Below are 10,000 nucleotides of genomic sequence, written 5' to 3'. Positions count from 1 at the left end.
GGACTGCTGTCCAGTACCCCCTTAGGTCCAGGGTCAGATGCAGATCCCCAGTCTCACGGCTGGTTAAGACAGCAAGCTGTGTGACCAGAGCATGGCTGAAACGCTCCACTGGTCCCGTGCTCTGGACCTTCAGCCTTAAACACACACACACACACACACACACACTCACACACACACTTATCCCCCTATAGAATCTTTTTAGCCTTAAAGATCCCCCCCTGGTTGCTCTGCTGCTCCGGCAGAACGTCTCGCTGGCCAGGCGCTTGGTGGAGGTGAGAGAAAAAGTCGTGAAAGTCCTCTCTATGGCAGAGGTGGTGTAGACACACACACTCTGAAATGTACCTCTGCATTTAACCCATCCAGGGAAGTGACACACACACACAGTGAAGTGAGGTTACACACTAACCCGGAGCAGTGAGCTGCCATTGGCGGCGCCCGGGGAGCAGTGATCAGGGTTAGGTGCCTTGCTCAAGGGCACTTCAGCCGTGGATGTGGGCATGGGAGAGCAGTGGTCTACCACTTCCCCCGCCCACATTTTTCCTACTGGTCGGGGATCGAACCGGCCACACTACGGTTTCCGGCCTGAAACCCTAACCAGTAGGCCACGGCTGCCCCGTTATAGGTATTATAGGTGAGGGATCTCAGGGAACCCTAGGCCTATATGTTAAATAAGGGACATTGGTGATGTAGTTCATGGCCACAAGAATGTAGCGGTTTCCTTGGTTGGTGTTAGGAACCCACACACTCTATCAGGGCCCCCGCCTGGTACTTTTGTAGGGGGTGATGTGGTTCTAGGGGGGGTGCTGGTTTGGCCCCTTCTGAGCCGTGCAGGAGTCGCACAGATGAACCTGTACCCCCTGGTGACACTCCGGCCAATAGAAGCCGAATATACACTGACACTGGCGCTTGTGTATTGCCCCTGTTCAAACATTTGACACCCATCTTTTACATAACTTAATATAATAAATAATATCAGCTCAGAAATACAGGACCCAAATATCACCATCGAGCTCTCATAAGCTATGGCAAGAGCTAGGTTTTACTCCATAGGAAAGAGCGTAATACCTGAAATGACCAAACTCTACCAATTACTAAGTCTTTGCTCTCAAGGATACGACCTCAGTCGTATTAGTCCAAGCGTGTTAAGGAAATACAGCTGAAGAAAAGTCTTTTTTCCCTATTCAAGGATGGCTTGTCTGACTCTAAGAGAGACTGCTCAGTGGCGCCTCCCCCCATCTAGAGGCGGCCTGGGGACATGCCATACCAGCCATACCTTAGAAACGCCACTGAAGTGGTTGTGGCAATGAAGTTATTCTTTATCACAACGCCACTGCTAGGCACTGAAACAATGCAGACGCATGACAGAGGAAAACCGACCATTGAAACAAACTGTGAGCCTCAGGGCCACTCTGATGTGGCATTCAGTGTGTATGGGACAGCTGACTAATACAGGCATCTGCGGCATTAGCCTCTGTCATTTCAGAGGGCAGTGTAACAGCGCGGGGAGAATAGGTAACAGTGAGGTGAGTATAGGTAACAGTGCGGTGAGAATAGCAACAGTGCGGTGAGTATAGGTAACAGTGCGGTGAGAATAGCAACAGTGCGGTGAGAATAGGTAACAGTGCGGTGAGAATAGCAACAGTGCGGTGAGAATAGGTAATAGTGCGGTGAGAATAGCAACAGTGCGGTGAGAATAGATGGAGATACCTGTATTTGCTCATTTCGTTGACACCAAATAGGGAACAATCAACCCTAAATGGTTGTTAATTAGTAGTTAGTGGCTGTGGCAATGAAGTAATTCTTTATCAGCGTATCACAATGATTCGACCTTATTAACGTTCTCACTTAGCTTAATCATTTTTCTACTTCTACTGAGCAAACGACTAATTTCAGGTCACAAACGGAACAGTTTTCACCAGAGGCGGCAGAGGTTCTTGTGCGGGAGGTCCATGCCCCGCATGATATCATTTTTGACAGAATAAGGTGTTGCTTTGAAGGAGCTCATTTACACATAGAACTCCCACGCATCTTGCTCATGTTATGACATTAGCTAAATCGACAGCCGCGTTGCGATTAAATCTATTAAATAAGGGGTCCAATATGTTTCAGCGTTGCAGTGGGTTTCTCGCAGATAGAGTTATCTCCAGCAAGCACTCCACAGAGAGTAGACACGAGACTCAGATGGTGTCTAGTGCTTGCCTTCACTGTTACAACCAAGTACTCTGTACGTATCCATGGTCTGTGTAAGCATTCATGGCTGTTTGGTTCGGGGAACAGTAGGACTAACAGTTTGAATGCAGTGATATATAGCCCATTGTCTGTCTGTTTTCTTTCACGGTCCTGTTGTGGAAAGCATTAAGAGGCAGCAGGTGTAACAGCTTTTTGTTGTTTTTTGTTTTTTTGTTTGTTTGTTTGTTTGTTTGTTTTTCACATTTCAGTGGGCACACCGGGTAGCAATTGACTGGGGCAGATTTGGCCGTGGTTTAGGTTGGCACTGATCCAGACTCAGTTGCTGGGCTGTTTTGTGTCTGACCGCACTCAAGCTACGCCTTGAAGATCCCATTTCTCCTCTAAAGCTTATTGTCCCTGGTGTAATGCCAACACCCCCCCCCCCCCTTTCTCTAGTCTTGAGTGCTTTTGAAGAGCAAGCTCTGTGTTCTCATTTCATACCTTGGATTTCGTATAGTCGTGTAGGATTGAAATTTCCCAAGTCAATAAATGTAAATGTCGAAATCTTATATTCCTTAATCCTTACGGTGTGCAACCACTGACATTTGTATTCACCGTCCGTGTAGAACTCTCTAATATATCTCTGTGTGATGAAGGCTGGTGTTGAAGTTATGCTATACTAATACACACTATTTGATCTATTTAATTCTGCTATGCGTTTTGAAGTAATGCCTCTCTGTTCGTAAATACTGAAGGGACCGCGTATTCCCTCTCTCTAAATCGGTGTCAGTTTTCCCATCCCCTCTCATCTCTCCACCTCCCGCTCTCCACCCCTCTCCTCTCTCCTCTCTCCCCTCTCCTCTCTCCCCTCTCATCTCCACCCCTCTCCTCTCTCCTCTCTCCCCTCTCATCTCATCCCCTCTCCTCTCTCCTCTCTCCTCTCTCCTCTCTCCTCTCTCCTCCCCTCTACACCCCTCCCCTCTCTTCTCTCCTCTCTCCCCTCTCATCTCATCCCCTCTCCTCTCTCCTCTCTCCTCTCTCCTCTCTCCTCCCCTCTACACCCCTCCCCTCTCTTCTCTCCTCTCTTCTCTCCCTTTTCCCCTCTGCACCCCTCCCCTCTCTCCCCTCTCTTCTCTCCTCTCTCCTCTCTCCCCTCTCCTCTCTCCTCCCCTCACCTCCCCTCTCATCTCTCCACCTCCTGCTCCCCCCCCTGCTGGTTAAAGGCTGAATGGCGAGTCCTCTGTCTCTTGTGGCTTCCTTGCCATTTTCCCACGCTTGGATTTTTATAAGCCTTGTGATTAGATGTCCCCATCTTTACTCCTGTGGAGAGCGGGGGGGGGGGGGGCTTCTGACCCTTTTGTGAATACATGACTTTACTGTGGTTCAATCGCGGATGACAATGGTTGTGTGAAAAAGCAGCCAGCACATATTCGACTGTTTATCTGAAATGTCACCCGTCTGTTTGTTTTCTCTCTCTCTCTTTCTCTCTCTCTTTCTTTCTCTTTTTTTGTTTTTAAATATCAGGTCCTGGCCACCACTGGAAGGAGACAAGTCAGGACTTCCCCCCCCCTACCACCTCATCCCCCCTCCCCCCCCACACACACCTCTGCTTGGATGTAAGCGCCCACTGACCTCCCACTGTTAAGATGGGGTTGCTATGGAAACTGCTGGTGCTCCAGTCATTCATCGTGGGTCTGGCAGGTAAGTGTGTGAGGGGCATCTCAGTCACCTCTGCACCCCGACGCTCATTATCTGGGTACCCCCTCCCCTCCCCACCGCCTCAACGCACCCACCCCCTCCCCCTCCCCGCCGCCTCACTGCACCCATAACAAACAACACTGTTTATTCAAACAAACTGACCCGGCTCAAGGAAATGTCACCAGCGTTTTAGAGGAGTAGCTAGCATGTTGCACAGACACACCGTGCAAACAGTGAATGCACTGTACTGTATGTCAGTGCAATTTGCCATGAGGTTAATGTTACAGAGCTAAACTTCACCTGCAAGTGATTTGTTGGTTTATTATATTAGTTCTAACTATATTTGTTCTAGGGTTTGTGTTGGTAAGATTAAGTCTACATATTTGTATATCTGTAAATGTAGGATGCTAAAATGCAAAATGTCTAGCAGCTTAAAGAAGGCAAACCTTTCTATTAGTATGTGTGATTCCACGTGACCTCGGTGTTGCTTGCTCCTTGCTCTTGCAGATGATGTGTTGGCTCAGGGTTACATTATGGGCCAAAATTTGAAAGGGCAACGAGCTGTGCATTATGCCTCTGATGTACTGATAGTCCACAAATGGTGCGACATCAAAGGGAGGAGTCGAAAATAATTGTTATTTGTACACATGCACTCATAGGATGCTAGAGTTGTTATTTGTACACATGCACTCATAGGATGCTAGGGTTGTTATTTGTACACATTCACTCATAGGATGCTAGAGTAGTAGGAAGAAGCCTTTGTGGGGCAGGTGAAATGGCAGATTCATTTGTGGGTGCTGTTGAATTTGTGGCTTTTGAGCCAATCACATCAGCAGGGATTCTGACAGGCGCTGTAATGACGAGCCACTTATCATCTGTTTGGTACAAGTCCAACAGACAGCAGTGCATGCTGGGAAAATATTCTCTCCTTCTCCCTCTTTCACATACGAATCCCTTGCACCAGGTTAAAAAAAAACATGGGATAGATTACATTTATCATTCACACTCAGTCTTTCAAAATGATGAATGTTTTTAAATGGCTGTTAGTTCGCCTGCATAGCATCAGGAAACACCTTATTACTATAGGGTTTAGGCTATCTATATGTTGAAGAAGATTCTTGACTCTCTGTCTATTACAATGACTGGAGTTGTATTTGACTTAAAAACAGCTTTATGTGGTTGTTGCTACTGATTCAAGTAACATTCCTGAACTCAGAAAGTTTTGCTGGGAAATGTCAACTTACATGTTATTTTCAGTAGCCCATGTTAGCTGCAAAGCACACTGAATGAATAGTGAAAACGAAACAATCTGCTTGACCATTCTTCATAGGGTTATACAGGAAGGTGTGAGAATTCTCAACCCCAGTGAGGGTGCGCGTGTATGCCGATGGTTTTGTGTGTGTCAAGAGAACACTGTCAGCCTGTGTGTGTGTGTGTGTGTGTGTGTGTGTGTGTGTGTGTGTGTGTGTGTGTGTGTGTGTGTGTGTGTGTGTGTGTGTGTGTGTGTGTGTGTGTGTGTGTGTGTGTGCTTGTGTATGTGTGTTTAGATGGTTTTTTTGACAGTGACAAACAAACTAATACAAACACCTGACGATGGTGACACATCGGTCACATCTGATGATGGTGACACATCGGTCTCCCCGAGCCTCAGGTTCCGGAGCCTTGCAATCTTGCACCTTTTTAAAAATGATGTCCCAGTTCAATCTTTGCCTGGCCAGCGACAAAGAACGTTGCTGAACTGATTACCTGCCTCATCATCATGAACACCTTTTAGACTGAATCCACCTGCAAGCTGATTTGCCTCTTCAAGCAGATTAGTGTGAGGAGTCCTAGTAAGGCGACACATAACTCTCACAAAAATCTCTTCATTCAGGGCGTCCACCATCACATGTTTGGGACCTGGAATACACAAGATGTCCAAATCACAAGGAGCGAAACTTAGCCACCCAGCGCTGCATGCAAGCATCAAGCTTTGGCTTCATCAAGACAAACTTCAGTGGGTTGTTGTCTGTCCACACAGTGAACCTGTGACCCTGCAACAAATGACTAAACCTATGACAAATAGCCCCTAGCGAAGAACTCAAGCAGATGAGCCGGATATTTGAGATGAGCCCGAGTGTGATTCAAAGACTTACTCATGAAAGCAACAGGCCGAGCGTTGTCCTCATTAGGCTGTATCTGAGACAGAACAACCCAAAAGCATAAGTAGACGCACCAACAAACAAGGGAAAAGTTTTCAGTGAAATCTGGATGAGCTAAAGGCACAGTATTTACCAGTTCAGATGTAACATTCTGAAAAGCCTTTGGACACTCAGGGAACCAGTCCCGAAGGCATAGCTTTCCCGTCCGCACAGGCCTCCTCGCCCCCTTAGAACCTTGGAAGCTCCTGTCAGCGCACCAGTGGCCTCGCGAGTACAGAACGGTTCTCAATAAAGTGCCAAGAAAGAAACAGATCTTACTCACAGATGGCTTGACAGTCTGCACTAAACGTGGTCACCATCCACCCACTATCCACCATCCCCTTTAACTCAACATGGCCCTGAACCAACACACACTGTAAACCCGAACAAGTTCAGAGAACTCAAAACTTTTGATGTAACCGATTACATAAGAAAATTTGAGTACATATATTATTTTTTTTAAGTAAACTTAACTCAAAAATGATACATTTTCATTCCTTCATGTATAATTTTTGAGTTAAGTTTACTTAAAAAAAATAATATATGTACTCAAATTTTCTTATGTAATCGGTTACATCAAAAGTTTTGAGTTCTCTGAACTTGTTCGGGTTTACAGTGCAGAGGTGTGAAACAAACTGAGCTACTCTGAGCAGCTCTCATGGTGTTCTGCATGACTACCTTACTTGATTTGGTCAACGTCGCAAACAGAAAAGAATACACACACACTCTAAAGCATCCTTTAAAATTGATGGTAATTTCAACAAAGACACCTGCCACTGCCTTCAAGTTTCCCCGAGACACTTTCTGTGAAGTCCCCACTAGTAGAAGAAACAACATCCGACCCCCACTCTGTTTCTCTGTAGTGCCCACACTCTGTTTCTCTGTAGTCCCCGCTAGTAGAAACAACAGCCGACCCACACTCTGTTTCTCTGTAGTCCCCACTAGTAGAAACAACAGCCGACCCACACTCTGTTTCTCTGTAGTCCCCGCTAGTAGAAACAACAGCCGACCCACACTCTGTTTCTCTGTAGTCCCCACTAGTAGAAACAACAGCCGACCCACACTCTGTTTCTCTGTAGTCCCCGCTAGTAGAAACAACAGCCGACCCACACTCTGTTTCTCTGTAGTCCCCACTAGTAGTAGAAACAACAGCCGACCCACACTCTGTTTCTCTGTAGTCCCCGCTAGTAGAAACAACAGCCGACCCACACTCTGTTTCTCTGTAGTCCCCACTAGTAGAAACAACAGCCGACCCACACTCTGTTTCTCTGTAGTCCACACTAGTAGAAGAAACAACAGCCGACCCACACTCTGTTTCTCTGTAGTCCCCGCTAGTAGAAACAACAGCCGACCCACACTCTGTTTCTCTGTAGTCCCCGCTAGTAGAAACAACAGCCGACCCACACTCTGTTTCTCTGTAGTCCCCGCTAGTAGAAACAACAGCCGACCCACACTCTGTGGCCTACCCAGACACTTCGCGGATGTGTGCTCAGGACCGGAACACAAAAAGATCACAATTTAGGCAACCTACATGGGTAGAATGATCAGCACTCTTAACAGACCTCACATTTAACATTCCACTTCACATTCTGATCAGCACTCTTAACAGACCTCACATTTAACATTCCACTTCACATTCTGATCAGCACTCTTAACAAACCTCACATTTAACATTCCACTTCACATTCTGATCAGCACTCTTAACAAACCTCACATTTAACATTCCACTTCACATTCCGCTCAGGACGGCTATGCTGGGGATCAATGCCCTCTCCAGCATGCCCTGTCCATCTCCATTGTGGTACTTTCTGCAGCTGAGCTATCTGGCGTGCGCCCCGCCACTGAAGCTTTAACCGGAGACACACTGAAATCCACAGCCCTACCTCCAGATGTGACAGCAGCCACGGCATACTGCGATACGTGGTGTATCTGTTCGTTGCTGCGATGCGTGGCCCCTCTGTCCCTTGCTGCGATACGTGGCCCCTCTGTCCCTTGCTGCGATACGTGGCCCCTCTGTCCCTTGCTGCGATACGTGGCCCCTCTGTCCCTTGCTGCGATACGTGGCCCCTCTGTCCCCTGCTGTGATACGTGGCCCCTCTGTCCCTTGCTGCCATACGTGGCCCCTCTGTCCCTCGCAGTTTCTTAAAAACTCATCTAGACATGCCTGGACTCCATAGGCAGTTCGCTCACTCCGAGGCTTACTTGGAAACATTAAGGAAAGATCTCGAGTCGAGGCGATGCAATTATGCCCTACATAATCACTGCATAATCACCAGCAGGGAACACATGAGCCTGGAGTGCATATACGCACAAGCTGGAGTGAAATAACATGACAATGACTCTCTGTGTGCGCTGTGACCTCGTGCAGTACCTCCACTTCTGTCCAGTTCACTGCCTGCACACTGAACTGCTCCTGAACCGCAGGTCTCCCTTCCTGCCGCGTGCCAGCCTTGTGTGTGTGTGTGTGTGTGTGTGTGTGTGTGTGTTTGTCTGTGTGTGTGTGATGCCTAATAAACTGTTTATCCGTGAAGAAAGGTGGCTCCTTCCTCTCAGTTTAGAGGATGAGAAGCAGTAAACTCTGTTCTAGCCTAAGACACAAAGCCAAAGCCAAAGATTTTTTTTTAAGAGAACCCAAATATATCTTAAGACTAGTGTGGCCTAAAAACAGGAACATTTGTCTTGATTCTGGCTTTGTATTTTTCAGTGGTAATCAAACTAATTTCAAGCATTAACTTAATTTCCATTTCTCTCTCCCTCCCTCTCTCTTTCTCTCTCTCTCTCTCTCTCTCTCTCTCTCTCTCTCTCTCTCTCTCTCTCTCTTTCTCTCTGTGTTGTGTTGGTGGAAAACTACGAGGCTTGTAGAACCTGATAATGTAATAATTTCCTGATCACGTAATAACCCTGATAATGTAATAAAAAATCCCTTATAAGTCCCTAAAAGATGTAATAAAACCTGATAATGTAATAATATCCCAATAATGTAATAAAGTGCATTTCCCAATAATGTAACAATTAACATACCAATAATGTAGTAAAATGTTACATTAATTGGAAGTTATTACATTATCAGGTTAGCCTCAATTTTGCAGAACCTGATAATGTAATAAATTCCTGATATTGTAAAAACTTTGGTCAGTGCATGATGTTTTGCAGTATATAGTGTAATTTTTAAGGGACATTGCCACACAAAATCAAAAGAGAATTTGATATAAATCAAATAGCGAAATGTCAGCTATTGATGATCAATGAGGACTTAGAAACTCAATGTTCTATGTGCCCATTAGCTGCCAGTCTATAACATACCAAAATGTTCTTATTTTTTCTCTATTAGTTGATTACCACTGAATATCCCTTTCACCATTGTACAAATTGTGCATTCGCAATCATATAAAATATATACTGTATCTGCTAATAGTATAGCAGCAGGTCTCTGGACAGCTTCACTGTTTGGACCTCTGAAACTGGAGACCTGATGCTACAGCACCAACCAAAGTTATTACAATATCAGGTAATTATTACATTATCAGGTTCTGCAAAATTGAGGCTAACCTGCACTTTATTACATTATCGGGGTATTATTACATTATCAGGTTTTATTACATGTTTTAGGGACTTATGAAGGAATTTGTATTACATTATCGGGAGTTATTACATTATCAGGAAATTATTACATTATCAGGTTCTACAAGGCTGCCACCAGTCTGCTTTTATTGCTCTGAAGGTCTCTTGCTCATGCACAGCATTTAAGTAGATGGTCAATGGACTGCATTTATATAGCGCTGTTCAACTCATAGAGCACTCAAAGCGCTCAGACATCTACCCATTCCTACACCGGTGGCTGAGGCTACTATCTTAGTTGCAAACCTGCGCAACGGGTGCAGTTGGGGATTCAGTGTCACGCCACGCCACGCCACGCCACGCCACGCCACGCCACGCCACGCCACGCCACGCCA

The 10,000-nt window shown here is 46.0% G+C and overlaps 1 protein-coding gene across 1 annotated transcript in view; it reads left to right on the top strand.

Annotated features, from left to right (window-relative positions):
* Nucleotides 1-3,815: 3,815 nt before the first annotated feature.
* Nucleotides 3,816-10,000, top strand: part of cntn3a.1 (contactin 3a, tandem duplicate 1) — a gene marked incomplete at both ends in the record, with an annotated part of 94,670 nt that continues 88,485 nt past the window's right edge. Inside the window, one exon of the mRNA XM_080832407.1 lies at nt 3,816-3,870. Coding sequence (XP_080688533.1) covers nt 3,816-3,870 — 55 coding nt within the window. The remainder of the gene's footprint in view (nt 3,871-10,000) is intronic.

This window comes from Sprattus sprattus (assembly GCF_963457725.1).
Source record: "Sprattus sprattus genome assembly, chromosome: 2".
NCBI classification, from domain to species: domain Eukaryota; kingdom Metazoa; phylum Chordata; class Actinopteri; order Clupeiformes; family Clupeidae; genus Sprattus; species Sprattus sprattus.
The sequence above is the reverse complement of the archived record's forward strand: the minus strand, read 5'-3'. Positions and strand labels throughout refer to the sequence as shown.